The sequence below is a fragment of the Mustelus asterias genome, chromosome 13 (genome assembly GCF_964213995.1).
Source record: "Mustelus asterias chromosome 13, sMusAst1.hap1.1, whole genome shotgun sequence".
Taxonomy (NCBI): domain Eukaryota; kingdom Metazoa; phylum Chordata; class Chondrichthyes; order Carcharhiniformes; family Triakidae; genus Mustelus; species Mustelus asterias.
Window position 1 is genome coordinate 108424517 of NC_135813.1, and position 13962 is coordinate 108438478.

Below are 13962 nucleotides of genomic sequence, written 5' to 3' on the forward strand. Positions count from 1 at the left end.
AAGTTAACACCGCTGGAAAAGTGATTTATCCAGTATCCTTTACTTCATTGAACTTTAAATCTGGAGTTTGGAATGCACATGAATCGATACTTGTTTTCTCTGTGGCCTCTATTGTAAATCTTTCCTTTTCTCAATCCCCCTCTTTGCAATCTGAATGTGAGGGGGGTGTGGCATTGTATGCAAATAAGCAAACCCTTAGAGCTCACCTGATCTTGAGTTTGCCATGGGGTTTATTAATAGGTTGGGAAATACTTAAAATCTCTATAATGCAGAAGGAGGCCACTTGGCCCATTGAGTCCAGACTGACACTGAGTATCTTACCCAGGTCCTCCCTCCTGCCCTATCCCCTAACCTTGTGCACTTACCACTGCTAATCTACCCAACTTACACATCTTTGGACACTAGGGGGCAATTTAGCATGGTCAATCCACCTTGCACATCTTTGGACTGTGGAAGGAAACAGGAGCACCCAGAGTAAACCCACAGAGTACGTGCAAACTCACAGTCACTCAAGGCTGGAATTGAACCCGGGTCCCTGGCGTTAGGAGGCAGCACTGCTAACCACTGTGCTGTCCTTATTAAAAAAAACAAACCAGAGCACCTTTTCTGTTTAAGGACTGGTGGTGAGTGGAGAAATTACTGCTGTTTAAATTAACAGCGCTATCACAGATTAGCTTTTAATTCCAAATTTGTGAATTGAATTTGAGTTCCACTAGCTGATATGATGGGATTTCACTTGTGCCCTCAGCCCATTAGCTTGGGCCTCTGGCTTTCTAGTCTAACTACATTACACTACGCCACCATCTCCTCTCTACTTCTAATGAGGAGGACACAAGTGGAAAGCATGCTAACTCCACCAATGCACTAGGTGCATTGCATCCACCTGTTAATAAACCCCATGGCAAACGGTCGATGAAGGAAGGGCCGTGGATGTCGTCTATATGGATTTCAGTAAGGCATTTGACAAAGTCCCACATGGCAGGTTGGTTAAGAAGGTTAAGGCTCATGGGATACAAGGAGAAGTGGCTAGATGGGTGGAGAACTGGCTTGGCCATAGGAGACAGAGGGTAGTGGTCGAAGGGTCTTTTTCCGGCTGGAGGTCTGTGACCAGTGGTGTGCCGCAGGGCTCTGTACTGGGACCTCTGCTATTTGTGATATAAATGATTTGGAAGAAGGTGTAACTGGTGTAATCAGCAAGTTTGCGGATGACACGAAGATGGCTGGAATTGCGGATAGCGAAGAGCATTGTCGGGCAATACAGCAGGATATAGATGGGCTGGAAAATTGGGCGGAGAGGTGGCAGATGGAGTTTAATCCGGATAAATGCGAAGTGATGCATTTTGGAAGAAATAATGTAGGGAGGAGTTATACAATAAATGGCAGAGTCATCAGGAGTATAGAAACACAGAGGGACCTAGGTGTGCAAGTCCACAAATCCTTGAAGGTGGCAACACAGGTGATGAAGAAGGCATATGGTATGCTTGCCTTTATAGGACGGGGTATAGAGTATAAAAGCTGGAGTCTGATGATGCAGCTGTATAGAACGCTGGTTAGGCCACATTTGGAGTACTGCGTCCAGTTCTGGTCGCCGCACTACCAGAAGGACGTGGAGGCATTGGAGAGAGTGCAGAGAAGGTTTACCAGGATGTTGCCTGGTATGGAGGGTCTTAGCTATGAGGAGAGAGTGGGTAGACTGGGGTTGTTCTCCTTGGAAAGACGGAGAATGAGGGGAGATCTAATAGAGGTATACAAGATTATGAAGGGTATAGATAGGGTGAACAGTGGGAAGCTTTTTCCCAGGTCGGAGGTGACGATCACGAGGGGTCACGGGCTCAAGCTGAGAGGGGCGAAGTATAACTCAGACATCAGAGGGACGTTTTTTACACAGAGGGTTGTGGGGGCCTGGAATGCGCTGCCAAGTAGGGTGGTGGAGGCAGGCACGCTGACATCGTTTAAGACTTACCTGGATAGTCACATGAGCAGCCTGGGAAGGGAGGGATACAAACGAATGGTCTAGTTGGACCAAGGAGCGGCACAGGCTTGGAGGGCCGAAGGGCCTGTTTCCTGTGCTGTACTGTTCTTTGTTCTTTGTTCGGGACATAGTTACCATCTATAAAACACAGATTCCCCCATGTGTTATTCACTGCTTTCTCAACCTGCATGTCTTTGTGATTTGTGCCATATACCCCAGGATCCCTCTGCACCTCATTTTTAGAATTGTATTAATTTATTTGTGTTTCTTGTGTTGTACCTACGAACACAAATCGCACTGCTCTTGTGTTCAGTTTCATCTGCAATTTATCTGCCTGTTTCACCATTCTCTCTGAAGTTTAACATTGTCCTTCTCATAGTTCAGAATACACCCACATTTTGTCATTTGCATGTTTTGCAACGGTGTGCTGCATACCCAAGTTTACGTCATCAATAAATAGAAGAAAAGCAGGAGTCCTAACACTGATCCCTGGGGGACAACCCCCACCCTGATTAAATCCCCAAAACAATCAATCATCATTAGTCTTTTCTGTCACTCAATCAGTTTAAACATGCTGCTAAATCACTTGAAAGATAAGATAGGGCATGGAAATTTATATTTCTACATGCAATGTTATGCAGGGAACAATATGATAAGGAATTTTGATGTAATCATAAATGGACATTTGCTTTCCTGCCATGTATAGGAAACTGGATATTAATTTTAGATACTGCCACATTCTGTATTCAGCTTGAGATGCACAAGCTACTGGAATTAATGACATGGCTTTTGTGTTGCATAAGCAAGGCACTCTTCCTCAACAATTACATTGAATTTGTGAGATCTGTTGAGATTTCCATGTTTGCACTTCTAACTAAATTTTGTGCTTCCAAGCGAGTGATAATACTGTCAGTTGGAACTCTTTTTGTTCTTAGTACCAAGCCACTCCCAAGTTGGGTATAATGCAGCCATATGCAGACCAAAGGTCTCTTGGTTGCTCCAGCAACATGTCTCAGTCTCCATCCCTCAGCCTTAAGCATTCCTCCTTCTACACTGAGGTATTTTCTGAAATAAGCCACACTGCAGCTCTCCAATTTGAAATAGGCATTTAGGCACACTTGGTGTTTATAGGGCCATGCTCACTGGTATTGGATTCCAACTGCTTAAACTAAATTTGCATTGAATATTTGTAGTTAGGATGAACATCTCTTCTGTTCAGTTTGGGCTGAATTTAAATGCAGATCCCAGAGATGATCTATTATCTAAACCACTACCTTCTAGTTTGTTTAAAGAGTAGGTAAATCTTTAATCAATGACTATTTGGTGAAGTGATTTGTCTTGTAGATTGTCTGTTACGACTAAAGTGGTTTGCAACTAATTGGACATAGTCTACATCCATCATCTTCAAATATGTTGGGCAGTCTTATTTTTATTCTGATGCATTTTTCATTCTAAGCCTGCCAGAAGTCCTTGACTGGGAGCTTGCACAGAGCTGACCAGCTATCTGCATTAAGGTAGATGCTGGAGCCTGGATCCAATAGCAAGAGCTTCCATTTATATTATGCCTTAATGTTTCATGGTACTACTTGGATGTATGGAAAATCAGTCACCAGCTGGAAAAAGTGAGATTAAGGGATACAACCTAAGGCTTTGTTGAAGGCATTTGCTTTAAGGAAACATTTACATGAGATAAAGGCACTGAAGGCAATGAATTACTGAGAGGAGGATTGAAGGTGCCACTACTAATTGTTGGGTACAGGGCTATAAAAATCAGCAGAGTAGGATGTTTGGAGAGGTTGAAGATACAGCTGAAGATATGGGGTTTGCAATTATGGGGTTGGTCTAACAAACGCCATGTAGAGGTATTGACATGTTTGGTATCAATAAATATAAAGTGATTTTTATGCTGTTTAATCAGTAGGCAAAGTAATTTAAAAGTTCCATAGAATAGTGTAAGTGACTATTGTCTTCGCAACTACATTTCTGTTTTGTAGTTCATAACCAAAGCTTTATGCCGATGCTGTTTTCCCATTTCCTGTCTGTGATCCCCAAGGACTTGTGACCCATTCTAGAAATTAAGTTCAGTAACAGATTTCTGTTGAACGCCTGAAATTATCAAATATATGCTGGCCTTGCCCCTCCCTATCTTTAACCCCCCAAAACCTTAAACTTCCTGCTCCTCCTATTCTGGCCTCTTGCACAACCCCAATTTTTTTTTTTGGTTTTGTACCTCCGTTGATAGCTTTTGCCTCGGCTACCCAGACCCTAAGCCCTGAAATTTCTTATGTGTCAACCACTCCACTAAGACACTCCTGCACTCTTGAAAACATGGCTCTTTGGCCACACTTGACCTTTCTGTTTTGGTGTCGGGTTTGTTTTTATGAAGCACTTTGGAACATTTCACTGTGTTAAACATTCTACATAAATGAAAAGTTGTTGTATAATGGTATATGGATTCATAGATGACAAAAGCTTGTTTGTATGAGTTAAATCTGAGCAAATCATCCAACACAAAATACTGTCAAATGTTGCAATTTTCTTGTAAACCTTCAATAATGTGGAAAGCAAGGTAGTGGCAGAAATAATTTTCAATGTATTTTGACTTTTTTTCATACTGCCGTCAAACTATTTTGAAGGCGTTGTTGCAGGAAAACAGGTGCAGTCTTTGATCCAATCTTGCCATGTCTTGAAATTTTTAGATCAGTTGAAAACCAGTTTCACAGGTCTGTTACTTGAAGCACTTGGCATGTATGTTGACACATGCAGTATAAATGTAGAATGTACTTCAAACAACTGAAATGTGGTGGTATCTGTGAACATGGTTCTGCTCCAGGAAAGACACTATTGCCATGCACTGGGTGAGCAAAGGTCTAAGAAGTGGTGTTAACTTCCAAACGCACCCCTTATTTTGTTTTAGCAAAAGTACAATGAGCATTTTAAAGAAGTTAAAGTTAATCTTGGGTTGCAGTTCCAATCTCAGCATTAAGACATTTTCTAGCAGAAGCAGAAAGAATGTACAACTCTTCAGTTGGATGTAGGAAATGGTGTTTGGAGACTTAGTTGGGCAAGAGGCATCCAAAGAATACCACCACCAGGAACTGGGAGATTGATAGAGCAGGTCTTATAAAAAGATTATAAATATTAACTAAGCATTATGAGTGAGATATATGCTGGGATTGCATGTGGCTTCTGCTGGAGCATGCATGTGATTGTATATTGCTTCACTAGGTTTAGTACGTATGTTTTGGTATGTCTGACACTCCTGGCATGCTCTTCTACACATTAATTTTTAGAGTGAAGGATCTGCTGAGCTTTGAGGTTACAAGTTATTCTTGTAATGAGTACAAGGATGGACTGCAATGAAGTATCAGTGCCTAATGCCACAACACTGAGCAAGTGGAGAAACAGACTTGTGCAAATAATTGGTAGTGTAGAATTATAACATTTTTATAGATAAGTTGACTTGCAGTTTTTTCATAGAAGACATCCCATGTGCTTCATAGAAGCTGAACCAAAGGAGGATTGAAAGAGTAGTAAACACTTGGGCTAGAGGATTGGGAAAGGAATTAGAGGCGGGGGGGTGTGGTTTAAGAAGTGAATTCAGTGACTGAAGGCATGATCATAAAAAAATGAGTTGAGGCAAGGAGATGTACCACATGTAGGGGTCAAAAACAGGAGTGTTATAGTGCAAAGAATACAAAGATGGGAATTTGAGGCCGAGGCATTTAATCAAAAATAATATTTAAAATCTTGATATTTTGGGGAATTGGACTAATATAGATTAGCAAAGCTAGAAGTAATCAGTAAGTGTGACTGTGGAATAGGTGCAAAGATTGATTTAGAAATTTATGCAGGCTAGAGGATTAGTCATCAAGAGAACATCAGAGTGACATAATTGGTGTGATACATTTTTGGTAGAAGAGGAACAATGCTAAGGTATGATGTGTAGACTGAGTGAGGTCCGATGCTCAGGTCTGGTTTGAAACAATACGAAGATTGCAAACGTTCAAGCTGAAGGGTACAAGGATGGTGGCAAGAGTATGGAATTTGTGATAGATGTTGGAGGCAGATGTGCTTTCATCAATACTGGATAGCAGCCAGTCTGGCGGATAAGCGAATTGGATAGAAAATTAGAACTAGTTGGTGTTAGAATAGATGCAGAAGCTGACTACGTGAGAGATCATGGGATATGTACTAAAGAGTTAGCATTCTTTTAACCTTCATATCTCATGCTACTGTACATAAATTGCTCAGCTCTGATTTGATAAAGGTTCCAATTTTTGAAGCATAATTTTTGTTTGCATTAATGGATCAAATTTACTTGTCTCTTTACATGCCCTCAAAAATATAGTTGAGCATTAATTACTTATTCCATCAGTGTGTGGTGTAAAGATCTAGTAATGTGGTTCCCTGCATCCCCCACACTGAGCTAGGATTAAATTCCCAATTGCAGCTATGCGAGTGATGGGAAATCAATTATGGAATCGATAGCAATTATTTTATGTATATCCTTAATAGGAGCAATTTGATATTAAAAAATTTGCATTTATAAAATACCATGCTCATTTGAGTGCTTAGAGCTAATGAAGCACAGTACAGCCATTGTTGTAATTTAGGGAAATGTGAAAGTCAATTGAAGACGGGGTTCCACAAACAGCACGGCAATAACCAACATCATTAAAAACAGGTTTATCTGGTTGAGAATTGTTGAACTGAACATTGGGAGAACTTCTCCGTCCTTCGTTGGTAGTGTTATGTGATCATTTGCATCTACTGACAGGAAAGTGGGGCCACTGTCTAATGTTTTATCCAAAAGACTTTATATTCTTGTGAATCTCCAACTTTATTTAAAATGTCTTTTATTGACCATTGTATGCAAGAGTTTAGATCTTTTCTGGAAATAAAACCAGAGTTAAAATTGCTTTTACACCAAACAATTAAAATATAAAGAACAACGAAAGTGGTGCTCCACTTAAATCTGTTCATTTCCTGAAATACAGGGAGAAGAAATGGGTAACAGTTGGTGACACATCTCTCAGGATCTACAAATGGGTACCCGTAACGGAACCTAAAGTTGATGAAGTAAGTTGTTTGGCAGTTGTGTTTGAAGTTTATTTATTGGTGTTGCAAGTAGGCTTATGGTGGCACGGTGGCACAGTGGTTAGCACTGCTGCTTCACAGCTCCAGGGTCCCGGGTTCGATTCCCGGCTCGGGTCACTGTCTGTGTGGAGTTTGCACATTCTCCTCGTGTCTGCGTGGGTTTCCTCCGGGTGCTCCGGTTTCCTCCCACAGTCCAAAGATGTGCGGGTTAGGTTGATTGGCCAGGTTAAAAATTGCCCCTTAGTGTCCTGAGATGCGTAGGTTAGAGGGATTAGTGGGTAAATATGTGGGGGTCGGGCCTGGGTGGGATTGTGGTCGGTGTAGGCTCGATGGGCTGAATGGCCTCCTTCTGCACTGTAGGGTTTCTATGATTCTACATCAATACTACAGTGTAGTTACTGTGAAAATCCCCTAGTCGCCACACTCTGGCGCCTGTTCGGGTACACAGAGAGAATTTAGCATTGCTAATACATCTAACCAGCACGTCTTTCGGAGTGTGAGAGGAAACCGAAGCACCCGGAGAATGTGCAGACTCCACACAGACAGTGACCCAAGCTGGGAATCAAACCCAAGTCCCTGGCGCTGTGAGGCAGCAGTGCTAGCCACTGCCGTCCATGGGGTATAGGGGAGCATCAAATGAAAATTAGGCATTTGACACTTATTGAAGTGAGTTGCTAAGGCAGTATTGTATTTTCATTCTCAAGTGTGTTTGTGGATCCAACAGTAGAATAAACAATTCTAAGAGTTAAGTGTAAGAAAATGTTACAGATAAATAGTGGAAGCCTCATTTAGAAAATACTGTAATGGGCAGTTGGTCATTCCAATTTGGGGAAACCATGGATGACAAAAGTCAAACATACTTGAGATTGATCTCGCACTCCAACTCATTTGGGACAGCCTGAAGCTTTCTAGTCTGCATTTCTAATAAAGGCAATGAAAGATAATCCAGGAAGTAAATGTTGTCATGTTTCTGTGAAATATATTTTTGATTTTAAATCTTTATTTTGGGCACTAGATATTTCAGTTGTTGCGGGGGGGAAATTCTAAGTGCGGTGAAAAAAATTCAGAACAAATTTTGAGCAATTTGCAGGAATGCAACAATCAGATTGTGCCAATTTCCATGACAAAGATCATGGAAGAAAAGCTATCAGAGTAGGAGGAATACAAGTAAATATTTTTTCCGGAGGATGTCTGTTTTGGGCACCCTGGGGCCAGTGGCAGAAAATTGGGAAACTTAAAGATCAACAGTTACTAAAAAAGAACCAAGATAAATTATGAAAGAAAACTAGCATAAAATATGAAAAAAGATAGCAAAAGTTTTTATAAGTAAGAAGAGTAGCAAAAATGAATGTTGATCCTTAGGAGGATGACACTGGGGAGTTAATAGTGGCGAATACAGAAATGGCAGTGACACTAAATCAGTACTTTGCCTCAGTTCTCCTGGTGGAGGGCACTAGTACCATCACAATAGTAACAGGTAATGCAGAGTTTAAAGAAAGGAAGGAACTTAGAACAATCATTATCAATGGAGAAAAAGGACTGAGCAAACTATTGGGATTGAAGGCAGACAAGTCCCCAAGGCCTGATGGCTTACATCCGAGGGTCTTAAGGAAGTGCAGTGCAGATAGTGGATCCATTGGTTGTAATACAAAATTCCCTAGTTGTGGGAAAAGGTTCCAGTAGATTGGAAAAATGTTAATATCATGCCCTTAAACAGGAAGGAAGGCAGAAAGTAGGAAACTATAGACCAGTTAGTTTAACATCTGTCTTTGGGAAATTGTTAGAATCCTTTTATGGACACTTGGAAAGTCAAAACGCAATCCATCAGTCGGCACAGTTTTATGAAGGGTAAATGATGTTTGACTAATTTGTGAGTCCTTTGAAGACATAACAAGCAAAATGGCTAAGGATCATAGATCTGTTGAATTTGCTGGGATGTTGAGTAAATTTGAGGAGATGGGTTGAAGGGTTATGGAGAGCGGACAGGAAAGTGGAGTTGAGGCTGAGGTGAGATCAGCCATGATTGTATTGAATGGCAGAGCAGGCTCAAGGGCTGAATTACCTACTGCTGCTCCTAGTTTTTATGTTCTTTTAGAGGTCGGCTAGGTTGCTGTAGATAGGTGGGGGGACCTGCAATTGAGGGGTCTATTTTTGAAAGAACACAATTGGGGGGCATTTTCTGGGCAGTGTGCACTACAGTGTGAGGTCTTCAATTACTGCATATCAAAGAAAGTTTTTGCACAATAATTATTGCCATATCTTGGCCTTTTCACAATATTTACAGATGGCATCTCCATCATAAATGTAAACGGTATTGCTCAAAAATCTTGATACTGGAAAGTTCATGGTGTACACCAGTGGGAGATATAGGAAGGATGTCCGAGGTAGGTTTTTTACTCGAGTGGTTGGGGTGTGGAATGGACTGCCTGCAGGGATAGTGGAGTCAGAAACTTTAGGAACATTTAAGAAGCTATTGGATAGGCACATGGAGTACTTCGGGATGATAGGGAGGAAATAGCTTGATCTGGGTTTCAGACAAAGCTCGGCACAACATCGTGGGCCGAAGGGCCTGTTCTGTGCTGTACTGTTCTATGTTCTATAATCAAGACTTAATTTTAGATCTATGCATCTACAAGATGCATGGGAACAGCTCACCAATGCTTCTTCGACAGTACCTTCCAAACCCACAACCTCTATCACCTGGAAGGATAAGGACAGCCAAAGCAAGGGAACACTATCTCCTGTAAATTCCCCTCCAAGCCACATACCATCCTGACCTGGAACTACATCACTGTACCTTCACTATTGCTGGGTCAAAATCCTGGAATTATCTCCCTAACAGCACTGCGGGTGTATCTACACCACTTGGACTGCAGCTGTTCATGAAGGTGGCTCACTACCAGCTTGAGGGCAATTAGGAATGGGCAATAAAATTGCTAGCCTAGCCAGCAATGTTCACAGTTTGTTTTTGTTTGGTCTAGAAGAACAAAAATAAAAAAAAGGGGAAGGATGACAAGTGTGGCTCTGAAGTGACAACTCCAGAAAATAGCTCCTCACCAGGCATGATGGATATTCAAGGTAAGTGTATTTCTTGTGTGTAGATTATTTTCATAATGGCATATTTTGTTTCAATTGTTGAAGAATTTTGCTTGGCTGGACATATTGCTAAGGTGCACTATTTAATTATTATGGAATATTAAGTACAAAACTGAATTGGAAACATACCCATTGCAATGTTCAGTTATAAGTTATGGTGCTTCATGTTGTTAATAGAATCTCTCCCTTTAAGTTGAGTTAACCACAATAGTGGTTGCTACCTTAAAAGGAAAAGTTATTTGGGTAAATTTTTATCTTTATATTTAAGAAAACCTGTTTTGGATTTGGCACTAGCTAAAACTTTATAAGCACTGCAGAATAAGTAGTTTCCTGGGGAAAGGTCAGGCCTATTAACGGTCCCAAAGGAGATCATGTAGAAGCAGAGAACATGGTACACCTTTCAATGGGTACTTTGTATTTGCTTTCATAAAGGAAAGGGATAATGTGAAGTTGCACTAAAGAAAGGAAACTATGGACCGGGCAACAGAACAGATGTACTAAAATGATTGTGATGACTTCCTTCTCCCTCAGGCGATAATGGGCTGCACTCAGGATATATGTCACTTTTGAACATTGTCTGTTGTGGCAATAGAGCAGTCCCTTCTAGAGTTGGCACAGATGAAAGTGTTGGCCCAAGGTTGATTGATGTGTTTCCCTTCCTGTTGGCATACTCTCTTGCCATCTGGTAATTTCCTTTGTCCTCTGCTTTTGCAGCATCCTTCCTGACTGCTTGTCTGCAGGCATTCTGATCAGCACTGAGGACTTCCCATGCATTGATCCTAATTCCTCTCTACTTGAAGTCTTGCTTATAGACATTCATGTTTCGTAGATGCGGATGATTCTTTGGTCTTGAGCCAATAGTGGGCTCGCCTTGGAGTGCATGTCATGGTGGCACAGTGGTTAGTACTGCTGCCTCGGCCCCAGGGACCCGGATTCGATTCCCGACTTGGGTCACTGTCTGCGCGGAGTCTGCACGTTCTCCCCATGTCTGCGTGGGCTTTCTCTCGGTGCTCCAGTTTCCTCCCACAGAACGAAAGACATGCTTGTTAGGTGAATTGGCCATGCTAAATTCTCCCTCAGTGTACCCGAACAGGCGTCGGAGTGTGGTGACTAGGGAATTTTCACAGTAACTTCATTGCAGTGTAAATGTAAGCCTACTTGTGCACTAATAAATAAGCTTTAAAACTGTCTTTTGAAATGTGGCCATCGTCCATTTGGTGCTTCAGTCAATGGAGTCATCACTGACTTGAGAGAAAACATGCTTGGGACCTCTGCATACTTCCATGTTCAGTGCTCTGTCTTGCCTGGAGGTGTCCAATATTCAATGGGACCCAGAGTGGAAGCTGTTCAGCCACTTGGCTTGCAAAAGTTGTCCATGCTTCATTATTGTAAAGGAGGATGCTGAGAACAGGTCTGGCGCACACAAATTTGTATTTTTGGTTAATTTGTTGTTGGCCCACACTCGATGTCTCAACTTTGACATGACTGCTGCAACCTTGGCAATCCTGTTTTTTGTCACCAAGGGAAAAGTTCCTGGTAATTATTGATCCAAATTATGTGAAATTGTTGACTACTTCGGGAGTAGGTTGTCAATGTTGATAAAAGGTACAACCTTGGTCTGACATTGGCCTGGGAGAACCATCAAGTGAACTTCGGTATGGAATGCCAGTGTGGTATCATCAGCAAATAGCAACTCACTAACGAGGACATTTATGATTTTTGGCCTTGGTGTGCAGTCTTTCCAAGGTGAATAGCTGTGACATGCAGGTCATTTGAGTGGCTGAAACTGTACTGTTGTCTGTGAAATATTCTACAGACGCTTCGACCAATTTGTTGCTCAAAAATGTGTTCACCCAGGTATTCTTACTTTGCGATAAAGGACAGTGGTTCGAACTTAGTTAACTTGCAAGTGTTTTAATTAAACTAACTCCTTAAGCTAACTTTTCCCCAAACTAGGCTGACTGCCTGAAAAAAAAAACACTACCCACTCTGGTGAACTTGACCTGGCTGTGGGATTCAATTCAGAGTTCACGTCGACGGATTAACTCAGGGTTGTCTTGGTGCCAAGGTGGATCTTACATATTCTCTTCCGTGGTTGCAGCAGTCTGGTCGAGTCTTTGCTTCAGGTCGGCTCCTAATGTCCTTTTTTGTTTATCCCCTACGCCAAGCCAGCCCTTCTAGAATGTTCTCTGGCTTTTAGAAAACTGAGTCACTGGGTGGGGTCACAGGACCCAAATGAGGTTAGGCCAGGTCATCCTGGGTGTCCTGGATGCACATATCTCCTTTCAAGATTTGGTTCCAGAGAGTCTGGCTGAAACTGGGAAATACACAAACATGCATTTTTCTATTGTTCTGGATGAGTTCCTCTTGATACAGCACAGGAACAAGCCCTTCAGCCCACTAAGCCTGCATCGATTCCTAGACCTTATTTTAGACCCGCTATTTATTGTGGTTTCTATCTCTGTTCGCCTCCCATTCATATCTTATCGATATACGCCTTGAACGTTGCTAATGTGCCTGCTTCGATCAATGCCACTGGCAGTGCATTCCAGGCACCCACCACACTTTGTGTGGAAAAACTTTCCCCACACACCTCTCCTAAACTTTTCCCCTCTCGCCTTGAAGCTGTGCCCTCTTGGAGCTGACCTTTTCATCCTCAGAAAAAGCCTCTGACTATCGCCCTTCTATATCCCTCATAATTTTGTAGACCTCTATCGGGTGGCCCCTCAGCCTCTGTCTTTCCAATGAAAACAATCCAAGTTTATCCAACGCTCCTCGTACCTTAAATCCGCCAGACCAGGCAACATCCTGGTAAACCTTCTTTGTACCCTCTCCAAAACATCCATGTCCTTCTGGAACATAGAACATGGAACAGTACAGCACAGAACAGGCCCTTCGGCCCACGATGTTGTGCCGAGCTTTATCTGAAACCAAGATCAAGCTATCCCACTCCCTATCATCCTGGTGTGCTCCATGTGCCTATCCAATAACCGCTTAAATGTTCCTAAAGTGTCTGACTCCACTATCACTGCAGGCAGTTAGGGGTAAGTTTTTTACAGAGGGTGGTGGGCGAGTGGAATTGGGTGCCGTCAGTGGTGGTGGAGGCACACCCCAACCACTGGTGGGGTGTGGTGAATGTGGGCTCACTTTTAACATTTAAGAAAAACTTGGACAGGTACATGGATGAGAGGGGTGTGAAGGGATATGATCCAGGTGCAGGTCAGTGGGACTAGGCAAAAAATGGTTCGGCACAACCAAGAAGGGCCAAAAGGCCTCTTTCTGTGCTGTAATGTTCTATGGTTCGATAAGCATCTTGCTCAATGCGGTAAGAAAAACATTTACTGTGTCCTCATAACCTATTTTAGTTAATCATGAATCCCTACAGTGCAGAAAGAGGCCATTCAGCCCATCAAGCCTGCACCAACAAAAGTCCCACCCAAACCCTTCGAACAGTACAGCACAGAACAGGCCCTTCAGCCCACGATGTTGTGCTGAGCTTTATCTGAAACCAAGATCAAGCTATCCCACTCCCTATCATCCTGGTGTGCTCCATGTGCCTATCCAATAACCGCTTAAATGTTCCTAAAGTGTCTGACTCCACTATCACTGCAGGCAGTTCATTCCACACCTCAACCACTCTCTGCGTAAAGAACCTACCTCGGACATCCTTCCTATATTTAAAGTTTAAAGGGAATATTAAAGTTTAAAGGGAATATTAGGGGGGGCTTCTTCACGCAGAGAGTGGTGGGAGTGTGGAATGAGCTGCCGGATAAAGTGGTAAATGCGGGGTCACT

General features: G+C 42.3%; 1 protein-coding gene across 2 annotated transcripts in view; it reads left to right on the forward strand.

The window, feature by feature from the left end:
• bcl7a (BAF chromatin remodeling complex subunit BCL7A) overlaps positions 1 to 13962 on the forward strand; it is a 54737-nt gene that overhangs the window by 23677 nt on the left and 17098 nt on the right. For both annotated transcript variants that reach the window (XM_078227518.1, XM_078227519.1), the window contains exons 2-3: positions 6973 to 7054; positions 10054 to 10150. In XM_078227518.1, the coding sequence (XP_078083644.1) occupies positions 6973 to 7054; positions 10054 to 10150 (179 nt within the window). The remainder of the gene's footprint in view (positions 1 to 6972; positions 7055 to 10053; positions 10151 to 13962) is intronic.